General features: G+C 37.4%; 1 protein-coding gene across 1 annotated transcript in view; it reads right to left on the reverse strand.

Annotated features, from left to right (window-relative positions):
* Positions 1-452: 452 nt before the first annotated feature.
* Positions 453-17,575, reverse strand: part of LOC126187386 (STING ER exit protein) — a 35,859-nt gene continuing 18,736 nt past the window's right edge. Inside the window, exons 3-4 of the mRNA XM_049928436.1 lie at positions 2,996-3,224; positions 453-842 (exon numbers count right to left, since the gene is read on the reverse strand). Coding sequence (XP_049784393.1) covers positions 684-842; positions 2,996-3,224 — 388 coding nt within the window. The 3' untranslated portion in view covers positions 453-683. The remainder of the gene's footprint in view (positions 843-2,995; positions 3,225-17,575) is intronic.

The following is a 17,575-nucleotide window of genomic DNA, read 5'->3' on the forward strand; positions in this document are numbered from 1 at the left end:
GTCGGATTATGAAGTCGTCGTTATTCAAAGCGTTAACTACTTGGATTTTGTATGGTTGGTGATGTAAGTCTAACCTCAAAATCCTTGGGACAGCCCTGTCAAAAATCCCAAGCGCAACACACTGTCTTCACTCTGCCACCTCTTTTCCTTGTTGTTTCACAGACATTTTCAAAGTTTCCGTCCCAAGTTTTTATTGAGTCAACTGAAGGCACCGGCCTATTACGATTAATTTGAAAATGCACCCACAAACAACGCTGAGCGTCTACATAGCTACCGCTTTGGTGGAACGCTTTCACTGTAAATAACCGTTGTTGCTAAGTCCACTGCTCCATGGCTACTGAAATGCTGTGTGTTGGAGAACACAGTGGTGACCTTGGTTATTCGACAACCCCCCCCCCCCCCCACTACTTCCAACGCTTCCACGCACTAATAATAAATGCAAGTTTGACTGCCGCTCCCTGTAATATGCCTCACTGCTGTGTAACAGTGGTATACAAAAGTGAAGAATCCAATTTTTTTATGTTTTTAAGAAAGGGTATGTAATTAATAATGTTATTCACATTATTGTGAACATATTTTTCAAATATTAATGTAATTATGTGGTATATTACAATATGTACAATTTCTGTACTTGTGTAACTCTCAAATCTGTGCATTTATTTCTTTTTGTATCCAATATATCATTAATTATTGTCAATTAAAGTTCCACGAACTCTGTTCCGTTTAGCATCCATTTCAGCCTGTGTCTGTTGCACAACCATTTTCCTCTTGTTCATACCCTTCCTTTCCAATTGCTTTTCGATGATTCGTGCATTGTTGGCATAAGAATCAGCAACTTCCCGCTGTAAAGAAATTAAAAAATTAGTCATAAATGCCATACACAAATGTTTCAGAAATACTTTAATTCCAAGCTTTACAAAGATGCAGACAGAATTGTGTGCCAACTCTCAAAGTTTAGGGTAGAGTATAAAACAAGTGAAAATACTGGCAGGTATCATATAGCAAATAAGGACTATACCTTCCAGGAATGAACTAATTTCAGCTATCGTGACATCAGCTTTGTGTTGGGAGATCCCATCTACCAAATATGATATGTAGCTACTATGGGACCAATGACAATGGAGCTGCACTCAAGGCATGGGCAGTGAAATGATCTCCAGCTAGATCACAGCATCAAACTATTCTCAGTCAACTGTGGCAAGGGGAGATAGGCCACAATACTGACAAACTCTGGGATTGCTGCTCAGAGCGACATATGTGTGGGTGATATGACACCTCACACATATGTATCATCAGCTCTATGATGAAACCAGAGTAGGTACAGTCCAGGACAAATTTGAATTTCAGAAAAGCAAATTGAAAATGCTGCAGAGGGCCTTAAGAATATAACAACTTCATCGAGATCACCAAAGGGGTTTGAGGGTGTTGGATAACATGATGGTGTATCACAAATAAGTCTTACTAGAACTGTAAAAGACTATCAAACCTTTACTTGAGTATTGGTAAGAACTTTACCAGAACCATCTTTTCTCTGAACAAATCATACAGGCAGAAGAGAGACAGATGCTAGCCATTACTGAAGGCAAAGGATAAGTGAAAAAAAAAATCTGGTTGAAAGTCTTGACATGAAGGTAAGCAAACCTTGAAATATCTCACGAGCCTCTCTGGAGATCCCACAAGCCCTATTTCATAAGTGACTGCAATTCATGTGGCAAGTCAACTGCATGTAATGGCACAACAAATGGCAGGGCAACTATGATGTCTGAACTGTGAAAACCAGTCTCTTGAAGATGAATTCAGAGCAACTGGTACCAAGGGTTGGATAAACTGAGAACTTTGAATCAAATCACTGAAACAGCGCTTCATTTTAAAATGTAAATCCCAAAGACATGGAGGAAAGCCATTTTGATTGTGTTGAAACCAGGAAAGGTACTAAATGACGCAAATAGTTTCCAACCCGTGTCATTGCTCTATGTGATTTTTAAGATACTGGAATGATTAACATTCCAGTTAATCAAAAACCACCTAAAAGAGAAACTTATTCACTAGAAAGCAGGTTCCCATCATGGGCAATTGTACAGCACATACAGTACTGTATATTGATATTAAAGCCACTAGAAGCTAGATACAAGTCCTTCACGAAACGTTCTTGCGACCGGCATATATTTCAGTGCTACTTGTTTCATTATTATATACTTGTGCCCACACTTCACTCTCTGTACAGACGCTTCCCAATATTTGATGCGCTTCACACTTTGTTTTTGTTGACAGGTTACCTGCAATCATGCTACAGACCTCGCTCCAGCTGTATGGAGATTAGTTCCCAAAATTCCCATCCATAGCACCACTTGTCGATATTAACTTATTTCTCAACAGGTTTTTTGTTTTATTATTTTATTGTACTCTGGGACCAAATTCAAGATGTGCTTGCCATAGGCTGATTAGCTCATATTCTGGCATGATGTCTGCACTTTTTGTTTCGCTTCTCTGCAATAGTTTTATGCAAGACAATGTGAACTACATGTAGGCATCTAAGAGCTATTATTGTATTAATGGACTCAGTATTGTACTACTTATTGCTCCTGCCTATATTTTTTAGGACCATGGCATTGTGCTGTATGCACTTTATAATTGACACTCACAAGTAATAGCAACAGGCATAAGTATCATTTTTTTAAAACATTGTGGCAGTGATGAATGAAAAACAGTTAAGAAAGTCAATTGTAAATAGTGCAGCACAAAAAATAACACAAAATGCCAAAAACTGCCAAGTGCAGATGTGAAATGAAGCCTGTCAACACCAACCACTGCTAGCAAGATGGGAAGGAGCAGATTATGGTAGAGAAACACCAAAACCACAGAAGATGCTTTGTGAATAAAATTGAAATGCGTCTGGTGTAATTCTTTTTAATTAGGCTGCACAAACATATTATTTCAAGGTTTGATTATGAAAAGTGATACAAAAATGGAAATGTAACAAAGCAAACACACTTACAGCTTCAATTTCATCTTCTTCTTCATCAATTGTCGACACTGTGACTGAGCTAAATTTGCCCATATTCTTTGTGTGCTTTGTAACCATAATCTTCTTAGGTTTCTCAACAGCAACTTGATTGTAAATTGTTGTCATTGGTCCTTCCCCGGAACTCTTAATAACTGCACCTTTCACTACGAATATTACATTGCTTTTTGGATCATGTTTGTAGTACAGTAAAAGTCCACATCTGACAGAAAATAAGTAAGAATAATTAACAAACGAACTTGGTACAGGAGCCATATTTAAATACACAATAGTATATTATAACAAACAGTTACATCAACATTTCCTCTTCACAAACAATTATATGCTTTATGGTACCAGCAACTGATTGCACCCATTTTTTATTACATTTTCATGTGCCACAAGGGAAAAACCAAAGACCATCTAGTCTCTGCAGCTATTATAGTGTGGTCCTTGGGTGACATTCAGAGAGAGGAATGATGTGTTCTTAATATTCTGTGTAAAGACAAGTTTGAAGAACTTTAAAAAATAGCTCTTTATGTAATGCACTATGCATACAGCCATTATTTTCAGCAACCACTTAGCTATTCCTCAACTTTCACAATGTTTCTTCAATCATTATCCCATAAAGATGAACAGTGTTTGAAGAAAAGTAATGTGATTGTGTCGTACACTATTTCTTTCGTTGTGTATCTATGCAGCCCCAGAATACCCTCAATGGTTCATACTCTTATTTACCTTCCTCATAACAAGATCTAAGAATGAATTTCTCTTTCACTTTGAACAGTACACCAAGATATCCGACTGATGCTATGGATTTTCATAATTGGTTGATTCTATATTCAAACTGTACTGGGATTTGCACCTATTTACACATGCCAGACTGCATTTGCCTGTGCTTAGAAGCCAGCCACTAGTCACTACACATCAGATTAATTTCTTGCAAATATTCACAACAAAAACAATAACAAATAAAATGCCTATGTGCTCACAGCAAACAATTCAAATAATTAAAAAGACAATATTTTGTGAATAAAAATCTACAAGTTCCTAAAGTTCATATAAATCAATGGAAGCTTCATGAAATATCACACACATACTTTCTTCGTATCTAGACAGAAAACTAATTTGGATGAAATTAGCACACTGATCAGTTGGACAAGAAATTAAGCTAAACACGTTTTCCCAATAAGTTATTCATCTTTGGTTTTACTGACTTATCCACACAAACAAAGGAAAATCTAGGATGGCATAATGACAGTATTATGGAAAGGACAGATTGCTACTCACCATATGAAGAAGAGACTGAGTCACAGCCAGGCACAACAAAAGACTGCTATACATTAAAGCTTTCGGCCAAAAGGCCTTCTTCTAAAGTAGAAAATATACACACATTCACACAAGCACAACTCACTGGCCCTGACATTGGACTCTGATAGGAGAAGCAATCTGTGGATGGTGGCGGAAGAAAGAGGCTGGGATGGAGTGGGGTGGGGAGGAGGACAGATAGCAGGGTAGGGGTGGGGGAGGTATAGTGCTCCTTGTGAGAGTATGCACAGAGATGGTGGGGACAGGGCAGGGCTGCTACACGCATTTGGGAGGTTGAGCGGTGGGGGGGTGAGGGAGGAGGAGGAGGAGGAGGAGGAGGAGGAGGAGGAGGAGCAGAAAAGGAGAAAAGTACACGAGGAGGGAAAAATGTTGATGCATTGGTGGAATAGAAGGCTGTGTAGTGCTTTGAGTCGGGGGTGGGAAGGGGACAGGCAGGTGAAAGACAGGGTCCAGCGAAGGTTGAGGCTAAGGTTTCAGGAACATATGATACATGTTCCCCCTTGTGCAATTCAGAAAAGCTGGTGTTGGTAGGCAGTGTGCGAGTGGCATTTGCTGTGAAGCAGTCTCTTTGTTCTGCTTGTCTGTGACTCAATGTCTCCTCTATATGGTGAGTAGCAATATATCTGTTTACAATATTGTCAGTAGAACTTTGCATACCAAATTCTTCACTGACCTCTGAAGATATATTCAGGAGAAATGACATAAACTGATCAAGCTCTTATACTGCCCTGTTCCAGGGGACACTGCCTTACCGAAGCAACTTTCAGTGCTGGGATTGGTGGGGGGGGGGGGCCTAGCTACTGGCAGGGTCACCCTAGCCAGAGTGGTCTCAACTGAGGAGCCAGATGACGAGTTTCCCCACAACATAGGGCAGGGAGGGCTCTAGAGGCTTGGTGAACCAGCTTCGCTAAGGGAGGCAACCATGACAGAAAATGAGGCAGGTCATTGTATCTACAGGTTTCTTTGTTTTGTTTTAGGGAGTAAAAACAACTAAGGTCATACGCACCCATACTAGAACACAAAGACAAACAGAGTAGTTAAAAATGGCTACACATTAATCCCAATTGACAGAAGAGAAAACAGCTAAAAACAGGTACTTGGAGAAAGGTCCACAAAATATGCCATAGAGAAACAGAAGTCCTGAACTAAAGATTAAATGTCCTTGCAATACATAGAGGTGGCAGCTCCATCATGCAACTTAGCCAGTGCAGCACTTGTAACACAGCCAGGGGATTTAAAATTAGTGGCAAACTCAGAAACAGCTTCAGATACAGGACTGTATCAACTGGTGACAACCACAAAATCTTAAAGAACAAATGATTTGGCATTACGGATTATGTATCTCTGGCAAAATGGAATGTTAGAGGGCTGACCAACAAAGAAAGCAAATTTAATCAAGTACTCAATGAGAGGAAACAAGACATTGCAATAATAACAGAAATTAAGAACAAACTACAAGGAACAAATGATTTGACAGACTACTGGATAGCTTACAGTGGTGTCCCACAAAGAAAATGAGCGTGCTGAAGTAGCAATTTTAGTCAATGATAAATGGAGAGGAAAGATTCATGAATTGAGCTTCATAAATCAAAGAATAATGATATTCACATTTCAGATTTCAAGAGATCATCTGTTATGGATGTCTATGACCCAGAGAAGGGAAGGAAGGATTATACTGACACTTTAAACAATGATCTTCAGAAAGAAGTGAACAAAATCAATAAGATGGACTATGTTGTCATTGCCGGTGATTTTAATGTAAGAGTTAGAAATCTACCTCTACCACGAACAGTAGGACTCTTTGGAGAAAAGACTATTAATAATAATGGACTTGAACTACGTCAGTTTGCCTCCATCAATAATTTTAAAATTACTAACACACTTTACAGAAAGAAAGACATTCACAAGTTACGTGGAGTGCGCAAGGATTAAGATCTGTGACTGATTACATAATTATTAATGATATAATGAAGAAACTTATGCAAGATACACGTATTTATAGAGGAAGCGGCACAGGTAGTGACCACTTCCTTCTAGGCAGTAAGATAAGGTTACTATTAAAATGGAAGAAGGCAAAGAAACTCCAAAATAAGCCACACCAAGAGTTTTTCAAAGTACATCTCCTGCCAGGATATAATATCAGGAAACATTATCAGTACAGACTCCAAAAAAAGCTTGCTTCACCAGTCATTAAAGGCATCAATATAGAATGGAATAATATCAAAACCTACCTCAAAGAAGTAGGCTCAGAAGCACTTGGTAAAAGGAAGAAAACAAACGGGGAAAAATGAATCAGAATTTGGAACACAGAAATTAAACAAAAATAAACAGCTTATTTGACATTTTTACAGATAAAAACAGCAGAAAGCTGGGGAATGTACAAAATAAAAAGGAATGCTGTAAAACTACTAGTGCACAAAGCACATCAAGAATCATGAGACTTTCATAAGCATCTTAGAATATGATGTACACGGTAGACAGCAATGTGCATACAACAAGGCATGAAAGCCCTCAACAAGGAAGAAAAGACACTGCCTCACTGAACATTATACCCAATGAACAATGGATAAATCATTACACAGACTTCTGGCGTACCCAGAAGGCCAAAGCTGACATTGGAGAAAGTATTTACAACTAAACAGTAGATTCAATTACTATGGACAAATTACAAAAGGCTTTGAAAAGCATCAAGAACAGAAAAACTACTGGAATAGATGGAATAAACGCAGAACACATTAAATATGGAGGGCTACCACTAGATAAAAGACTTTTACAATCAATAAATGAATGTTGGTTGAACTGCAAAATCCCAGAGCCTTGGTATACAGCAGAAGTAAGTAATCTCTCTTTTCAGAAAAGGAAACATTGACTGTAAAAACTATCATGGCATAACTATTGTAAATACTGGCTACAAACTATACTCAAAGACATATTCAAAGATCATCAATTATCACATGAGAAATACCACAAAAATTATTATTTCTGAAGAACAAAATGGATTTAGATCAGGTTGTTCAGGTACAGAAAATGTGTTTGTAATTAAAAATATAATAGAAAAACACACAGAATTTAATACAGAAACCCATATGGCCCTTATTGAACTTGACAACGCCTCTGGCCGTGTGAGCTGTGATAGCCTATAAAAGGTTATATCTGACTGAATATCCTTATCGCCTAACAAAGGCAGTGAATAGTCTTTACAAAACTACATGCATTGTAATGAACACAGGTACAAATTGATTAGAAGAAATAATTACTAACCAAGGCATTAGACAAGGATGTGGACTATCACCTACCCTTTTCAAAATCTACATTGACTTGTTCCTTCACAAATGGAAATATAAACTAAACAAAGGAATTAAGATAACAAATGAGAAATACCGGAATGTACTTTTGTTTGCTGATGACATTGTTATTATTCAAAGATCAGTATCAGAGCGAAATTTGCAAGAAGTACAACTTTAATACACAAATTCCAAGCAGTCTGTGGTAATATTAGCAGAGCACTGGCCCATAAAGTACAAAAAGAAATCATCATGAAATTCTATAAAGTAATAGTACTTCCGCTGTCATCATATGGAAGTAAAAACTGAGTTTAAGAAATAAAAAGGAATGAAATAGTAGAGAAGAGATTCTTCCTAAGGTGAAGAGCTGCACAAAAAGACAGATGATTAGAAATGAATATATTAGAAAAGAATTAAATATTTTCAGCATGAATGAAAAAATTCAAAAATATTGTGAAGATTGGAAACAATATCTCATGAGAATGCCAGATCACAGAATTCCTCAGAAGATCCTGAACTGCAACCTGAGTGGGAAAAGTGATATCCTTGAAAGAAAGATGACAATGACGATGATAATGAAGATTACTACACAAAATGAACTGTGAGAGCATCTGATATCCTGTAGGAATTTATAGAAAGTCTGTGGATGCTTACATTTATTTATGATGTTTGCAAGAAGGAATGAAAATGTAGTGAAGTTTTGGGCTTCCTGACCTAATAATTGTTGCTAAGGTTCCTAGGTGTTGCACCAGACATTGTTGCTAAATTATTACATAATCTAAATGACATTGTAAGAAGAAAGGAAGTAAGGTTAGAGTTTCCATCCAGGTGACAATGAGATCATCAAACACTGAGCACATGTTCACACTGAAAGGGATTTGGGAAGGACTGTAGTGCCCCCAGAATTTTACAAAAGTCTGGAGACACTTGTGTTCCAGCCATTTCGAGCACGCGTTATTTTAAAGCAGGGCGTAAGGATGAGCATAGGATACTGTACCCATTTATTGTTTGTGCAGGCGAAACTGGAAGGGAGATAATTCGTCGGCACCGGCAAATGTTCAGTGCGACCTGCCAAGAATAATCAAATATGGCGCGGGAGCTCCGTGACCGGCTGCAAAGAGTAATGTAGTTTTGTACTGTTGAAAAACAAATGGAGTGACTCAAGATAGTGACTGTTTATTAGACGTTGAACTGCTGTTGAGAGTACGTAGACTGGACGTGGATAGTCAGCCACGATAAAAGCTTATGTATTAATTGTGTTCAAAAATGTGTAATTAAATGATTCTGAGTGCCCAGTTATGTGTGGGCTTATGTCATAAAGTTTAGTTGTTTTCTTGTACAAAATGGAAATAAATATGATATTCCAAGAGTAGCGTATTTTTTAAATAAGGGGAGGGAGGGAGGGAGAGAGAGAGAGAGAGAGAGAGAGAGAGAGAGAGAGAGAGAGAATTTCCCCTTCCTTGCAGTGAGATCTTCCGAGAAGCATCCGGTGCTAGCAGAAGACATCGGCACTGCAAGAAAGCAGAACCAGCATTCTTCAACAAGTAAGTCCACGAAAACACTTAAGCTGTATAAAGAGAGCTTAACATTACACCAGGCCACCACAGGACACCAGACATGTTCTTTTCAAATAAATACATTGGCACCCATTTTAAGATAGAAGATCTTTAAAACTAATTTAAATAATTTATTCAGTCTATGTCGTCCTTATTGTTGTGGTCTTTAGTTCAAATACTAGTTTGATGCAGCCCTCCACACTACTCTATTCATGAGCATGTCTATTCATTTCCAAATAACTGCTGCAACATCCATCCACTTCAACCTGCGTACTACATTCATCCATTAGTCTCCATCTACAATTTTTATCCATTAGACTTTCCTTCATTGCCAAACTGACATTTTCTTCATGCTTGAGGATGCCCTATCAACTGATCCCTCATTTAGTCAAATTGTTCCATAAATTTCAATTTTTTTCTCAATTCAATTAGTACCTCCTTAGTGCTTCCAAGGCCGAAAGCAGTGGTCAGCTCCAGAGAACCATGTGATGTCACAGTTAAGTCTCTCCATCTGCTTTTGTCTTCTGCTGTTTATCTCCAATTCTCAAAGATGCCTGGCTCCAGCAAATCTTCTCTTTATCCATCCATCCATCCATCCATCTCTTCTGAGGTCTTCCCACTGGTCTGCTCCCTGATGGGATACAGTCCACCACAATTTTGAGACATCTCGTTTCTCCCATAATCTCTCTTGTAGATGCAAGCAATGGTACATTATGGCTACAATGTGAGATTATTTAATTTTTATGTTTCCTTCAGTTCTGCTAGACCGTATGATCCATGGCTACTCAGCTGTGGAACAAGTTATTGGATAATCTGCACAATGTTGATAGTGTAAATTTAAAACTAAAAAGATATATAAAGAAGTGGGGCAAAAGTGAAAAATAATATATTAAAATAAATGGTTTGAAACCACTGTGAGGAACATTATTACTGAATAACAGGAGACTGACATAAGGAAGTTCTTAACTTTACTGAAGGACAGTATTTTGTGTTCGACAGTCTGATTTTAATTGTTACAATCGCAATTTTGACCTTGGGTTACTTACAGGTGGAAAATTCTATACCTACACACTTGTTAAAACCCAGAAAGTTGTGTGACATACATCAACATTCCTTGACATATTAAAAAACAATTCAAGCTGTGAAACAGGATTTTAGAATAAGAAGGCAAGGTGTTTTTGTGTTCAGATGTACTACAAATTGATAATCTGTAGTTTAAGTCCTGAATTATGTGGTTTTGGGCTCTAGCAAGCAATAAAGTTATGTTTTCTATATTTCTTGCCAGTTAAAACTGTGTGCCAGACCAGAACTTGAAGCCTGGAAAACAATCACCCAGGCTGTGCCTTAAGCCATATCCACTTGTGATGAAGCAAGCTGGGATATTTTTTACTTCCCCTCTTGTTTTGCCCTCTGCCTCCTTAAAATTCATTTTTTCAATTGTAACTAATTACCATTTACATACCCAAGTATAATCTGCATTTTCATAAAATAGAAAGGTTGGCCCTTAGTTTTAATGAATATAACAACAGATCTAATTTTGTGCATAGGGTGGAATCAGTATTTGTTTTGTAACTTAAATTCTTTTGTTGACATATAAACAAATCTAAATTATGTATTAATTATAAACATTTGGAAGACAAAATACTAGTAATCTTAAAGAACCTATTTGGCTCTATTCAAAAATGTGTTAGCAAAACCAGCCCTTCATTAATTCCAAAGTAATTAACAGTTTTATCCAAAGTATTGTTTGCATACTTATGTTAGTTAATTTCATGATTTAAACAAATAATTCTGCCTAACTCTTGTAGCAGAAGAAACTGTTAAAAAGATGGAATTCTTCAATGTATTCAGTTAATTTAATGAGTTAAGTTTTAATTGCAATTTCTGTAAATTAAACTTCGAACAATATGTAGTTTCAGCACCTATTATTGTGATGATTTATAAGGGCCCAATTTTTGGTCACGAGACAGTCAATCCACGGCCGAGTTTCAGACCTGTGCTGGTTAGAACGACAACAATGCACTAACTAAACAGTGTAATAAGTGTTACACAATTAGGCCGTGTGTTGAAACAGTGATGGTGTCTGCTCCATACGTACCTTTCTATTCTTCAAGAACTGTGAACTTTGTGGTTAGGCTTTTACTGCTCATAGATGTTCAACAGTAAACTATTGTAGCAGTATGTGGATGGTTTAATGAGACTTATAGGAAGTTACAACTATAGTGCACTGGCCATATATAACTGTGTATTATTGGGGGTTGTGAAAAGTGAAAGTAAAAGACTGTAAAATGCAACTGTGAATCTGTCAACTACATAATTTACAGAAGACAGTACTGTACATCCACCCCCATTTTTTCAGCCAGTATGTCGACACAGAGGACAACAAATGAAGAAAAACATTAGGTGAACCGCTACACCCTCAATATCCTTTATCCCAAGATGTACGCAGAACTCCTGTAAAGTCTGGATGGTAGGAGACGAGGCACTGATGCAAGTAAGGCAGTGAGGACAGGTTGTGGGTCGTGCTTGGCTAGCTCATTAGGTAGAGCGAATGCCTGCAAATAGCTAAAGTACATTCCACTGCAGAGTGAAATTTATTTTGAAGTTATATTTTTACCAGTGTCTTGATTTTGTAACTGCCTGTGGTTAAGGAACACCATAATGGTACAACATCAGTGAATCTATAAGATCAGTATTAACAGTTCCATGTATGTTCTTTGGTTTTAAGTTTCCCATCAATTTGGCACTGCCTTACACCATGCTCCATCAGACAATTTACAATATATAACTGCAGGAAAGAGAAAGGAAGGCCACAATTTAAGTATGTACAAAGGACAGTCAAAATAAACTGTTTCTTGTTACTGGAGACTGTCAGCATTAGGCACTCAGTGTTTTAAGTTAAATTAGTTTCCTCTCCTTTTCTACTGTTCAATCTCCAAATATGGTTTACAATTTATCACCATCTTCCCAGCCCCGTTTACAACCAAGTCATATTCTGACATAATTAAACAAGAAACTGTTGATTCAGATTAGAGATAAAAAGTACAGTTAATTTAAAACATTTTTTACTGTTCTCTTAATACAATCTGGGATGACTGGTTTGTTACATTACTTAATCACCTAACACTTCATTTGATCTACCAAAAAGTGAGAAAAATAGTTATTTTTAAATGTTTTACAACACAACTAAGGGTTGAGCAAACAACAAGGAAGACAGGGACTGCAAGATATAACTGCTTTTTGGTTCATGCCAAAAGCAGAGGGCCCTAGTGATAAGCCCAGAAATATACTCATCTGAGGAGAAAACAGCAGGTCCACAAAGTATTTATCTACTTAAAGATGATAAAAGTAGTCAATAACAAGTGAGAAGTCACCATTATAGCTGTGCATGCTGTGTTACTGTAAATGGATATGGCATTTTCTTTGTATTTTTAATTAGTATTTCTGATGTGGCTGTATGCTGACAAGGGATATGTGATCAATAAGTGATAATCAAACAATGGAAAATCCAAGGTGGAATGTAACAATATGAGAGAAGGAAAGTTGCTACTCACCATATAGCAGAGATGCTGAGCCACGATAGACACAATAAAAAGATTCGCACAAACATAGCTTTCGGCCATTAAGGCCTTAATGGCTGAAAGCTATGTTTGTGTGAATCTTTTTATTGTGCCTATCATGGCACAATAAGTGGTAATGTATGAACATACTTAGTGGCTTCTCCGTATTTTGTGTGTGTCAATGTTCTGTCTTTCAGATGGAAGGAGAAAGACAATTGTTGGAGATCATGTCTGATGAGGGAGGGCTATTTTTATTCTTTTTATTGATTGAGTTCAGAAATGGAAAATATAAGCAAGATAGCGGTGCACAAAATATTGGGAGACTTAACATGCATTTCTGTATAAAATTTTAAGATTTCAGAGAATAAATGGTACTCCCTAACCAAGTTGAAATTTGAATTGTGTGTTCCTAGGTAGAGCAAAGAGCATGTACATATTCCCTTCCAGTATTATTCTAGTACACTTAATACAACTTGGTGCCTAGACAGATGTTCCAACCATATAGTAGCCAGTTCAACGGTAAATAATTTTTGCAAGCCTGGACCTATGGCAATGATAAAACTGCAGTGACTGAAATTAATGCTGGTAAGCAAAAATGTCATTGGCTAGGATGGGCTATTAATTAAAAGCAAATAAAAAATTTACCAGTCAGTCTACGGTGACAACTTGAGTCATTTCGAAAACTTTTACAAACAGAAAAGAATTTTAAGTGGGGCTTCATTTGTAAATGATAGTACTTTACTAGATGCTGGAAGTTCTGTAATATTTAAAATGTGCAGCTTGCATATAATTACCTTGACAGTCTCTTACTTTCTTACTTGTTGTTAATTACATACGGTATCAGAAGAAAATGTTTTAAAGATAATACTCACAGTCTGGTTATTTACCATTTTAAATGAAAATCAATTTTCCACAGTAAAATCTCAAATTGAAAACTAAATGAGTTCTAGTGTTTTGCTATGTATCCATTTTTGCTTACATAATATTCTTAATTTCACTGGATGAAACCTAACCACACACACACACACACACACTGGCAATTGAAGGAGAGGTGGTGGAGTACTGTTCCTGATCACCAAACTTCATGCCAATGCCCTGAGTTAAATTCCAAACCTTTCTGCAGTGCCTCATGGAGTGAGACTGTTCGAATCGACTGTCAGATGGGGGTGTTAAGCTTGGCTGTCTTCTTGGTGTTATTCATGAGAAACAGATTATGTACCAGCACCGGATTTTACTGTTTCCTTTCCATTCATCCAGAATGACACAAACACTCCTCTATACTGTTTAAGCACTCACTGCAATCCTTTAGTTTGTAGTTCATAGTCTGTTGGTTAGCACTGCTGCTTCTAAATTGCAGGGTCCCAGGTTCAATTCCTGGACAAGTTGGAGATTTTCTTTACTTGAGCCTGAGTGTTTGTGTTGTTCTAATCATTTAATTTTATCTTCATCACAAAGCATGCAAGCTGTCAAAGTGTAATCAAATAGAAAGACTTGTATCAGGCAGCCGAACAACCCCAGACAGGGTCTCCTGGCCAATAACACCATTTTTCACAGTCATGACACAACACACATACACATTTGACAATGCACAGCAGGACAGAGGAAGAAAATGGCTTAGCTACGTCACTAGGACCTTGCCCAGTGGAACCGAGACTAACTTCGGGAATAGTTGAGCACTGGGTAATAAATCAAATAAAACTAAAAAGACAACAAGAGACCCAACATACACACCAAAGTGAGCTACAGATTGTTTGTGTAGGTGGCTGCATAGAGCAACAGCATATTTAAAGACCACTTTTGCTGAGCCACATTTATGGTAGTACACAAGATGGCAACAATGATCCCTAAAGCAAATCAAGTTGAAAAATGTGAGATTTATCATTTACAGTTTCATATTTTATCATGATTATTCAAGTGTAAAGGAAAACCCGACTTTTGCAACATCAGTTCCATCCCTAATTTGTTCTTTTCATTTCTTATTCTGCATAGCTTGCCACAACTTTTCTTACTCCACGTAGCTTGGCACGACTTTTATTCATCTCCTTTACATATTAATTTCTATATTTTCTGTCTGGCTTTCCTCTTGTTGAAAGAATTATTTTTCAATCCTGAAAGCTCAGGATCTAATGTATATTTTCCCTGTTCGTGTGTTTGGTAACAATACTACATCTGCCTCTGTCCAAATGACTAGTATGTACACGCTGTATTTGTTATAAATGCTTCTGTTATTTCCTGGCTGTAATAGCCCCTTTTCCAGAGAGTTATTAATTGTTTTAAAATTATTGTTTGATAGGTCACAGGCATTCACTGTTAAGTTAAGTTAATAAGAGATGGGACTGATCCACTATGGTACACAAAACACGTCAGAACACTGTTGCAGAAGCAATGAAAAAAACATGCCAAATTCAGAAGAACGCAAAATCCCCAAGACTGGTTAAGTTTCACGGAAGCTTGAAATTTAGTGCGGACATCAATGCGAGATGCTTCTCAAAATATGGTAGAAAACCCAAAGAGATTCTGGTCATATGTAAAGTATACCAGTGGCAAAAAACAGTCAAAACCGTCACTGCGATAGCGATAGAAATGTTACCGATGATGTGGCCACTAAAGCGGAGTTACTAAATACAGTTTTCCATAATTCCTTCATGAAAGAAGACGAAGTAAATATTCCATAATTCAAAACCAGAACAGCTGTTAGCATGAGTGACATAAAAGTAGATATCTTAGGTGTTGCGAAACAACTCAAATCACTTAAGAAAAGCAAGTCTTCCGGTACAGATGGTATACCAATCAGGTTCCTTTCGGAGTATGCAGACACAACAGCACCTTTGTTAGCAATTATATACAACTGCTCACTTGACGAAGAGTCTGTTCCTAAAGACTGGAAAGTAGCACAGGTCACACCAATATTCAAGAAAGGAAATAGGAGTAACCCATTGAATTACAGACCCATATCACTGACCTCAATTTGCAGTAGGATTTTGGAGCATATACTGTACTTTAACATTATGAATCATCTGGAAGAAAATGACTTATTGATACATAACCAACACGGATTCAGAAAATATTGTTCTTGTGCAACACAGCTAGCTCTTTATTCCCATGAAGTAATGAGTGCTGTCGACAAGGGATCTCGGATCGATTCCATATTTCTAGATTTCCAGAAGGCTTTTGATTCCGTTCCTCACAAGCGACTATTAATTGAATTGCGTGCATATGGAGTATCGTCTCGGTTGTGTGACTGGATCTGTGATTTCCTCTCAGAGAGGTCACACTTCGTAGTGATAAACAGTAAATCATTGAGTAGAACAGAAGTGGTATCTGGCGTTCCGCAAGGTAGTGTCATAGGCCCTCTGCTGTTCCTGATTTATATAAATGATCTAGGTGATAATCTGAGCAGCCCCCTTAGATTGTTTGCAGATGACGCTGTAATTTACTGTCTAGTAAAATCATCAAACAATCAATTCCAGTTACAAAATGATCTAGAGAGAAGTTTTGTATGGTGCGAAAAGTGGCAATTAGCACTAAACAAAGAAAAGTGTGACACTATCCACATGGGTACTAAAAGAAATCCCATAAATTTTGGATATACGATAAATCGCACAAATCTAAGGGCTGTCCATTCAACTAAATATCTAGGAATTACAATTACAAGCAACTTAAATTGGAAAGACCACATAGATAATATTGTGGGGAAGGCGAAAAAGGACTGCACTTTGTTGGCAGAACACTTAGAAGATGCGACAAACCCACTAAAGAGACAGCCTACATTACACTTGTCTGTCCTCTGCTGGAATATTGCTGCACTGTATGGGATCCTTACCAGGTAGGATTGATGGAGGACATCGAAAAAGTGCAAAGAAGGGCAGCTCGTTTCATGTTATCATGTAATAGGGGTGAGAGTGTCACTGATACGATACGCGATTTGGCGTGGCAGTCACTGAAACAAAGGCAGTTTTCTTTGCAGCGAAATATATTTACGAAATTTCAATCACCAACTTTCTCTTCCAAATGCGAAAATATTTCGTTGACACCCACCTACGTAGGCAGAAATGATCATCATAATAAAATAAGAGAACACAGAGCTCGAACAGAAAGATTTAGGTGTTCCTTTTTCCTGTGCGCCATTCGAGAGTGGAATGGTAGAGAAGTAGTATGAAAATGGTTCGATGAACCCTCTGCCAGGAACTCAAGTGTGAATTGCAGAGTAATCATATAGATGTAGATGCCTACTAAGGAATTTTTGGTGTAGAATGCTGATGACATGTTAAACTTGTGAAGTGGACAAGGAATCTCAGTTTTGAACCATGTGGTGCTCACCCTCATATGCCTTAACAAGACAAATATTGCCCAAGAAGGTGACAAGGTGACACATACGTAATAAATTTGAGAATGTTTATTACTGTCCAACAAGCTATGTATTTTATTCATATAATTTACAATTTTTCAGTTTTTCACAGTATAGTGCTCCGTAAATCAAGGGATGCAGTAGAATCCAATTAATCTCCTTTGCCAATATTTCAGCACAGGAGAACCATCCAGCTGTCGACTGGGAACTGAAGAATTTGAGACAAAGAACTAACTTATTTTTCAACTCGGTATTTTCCATAGCTTGATTTTAACTTATTTTTAATATTCTGTGCCAACCCTGAAATGGAGTTTCTAGTGATTTTGCTATCTTTCCAACAACTGTGCATCACACAATTTCTGATTCCTCTTCTTTCTGAAACTATGATCTACTGATAAAGGAACTAATTAAGTGTTCCAAATGTACCAATTAAATAACTGTTTTCATTTGTGAGTCTTTCACTCTTGCTTCAATCAAGAAGGAAGAAGGATCAGAGT

Source organism: Schistocerca cancellata, chromosome 5 (genome assembly GCF_023864275.1).
Source record: "Schistocerca cancellata isolate TAMUIC-IGC-003103 chromosome 5, iqSchCanc2.1, whole genome shotgun sequence".
Classification (NCBI taxonomy): Eukaryota; Metazoa; Arthropoda; class Insecta; order Orthoptera; family Acrididae; genus Schistocerca; species Schistocerca cancellata.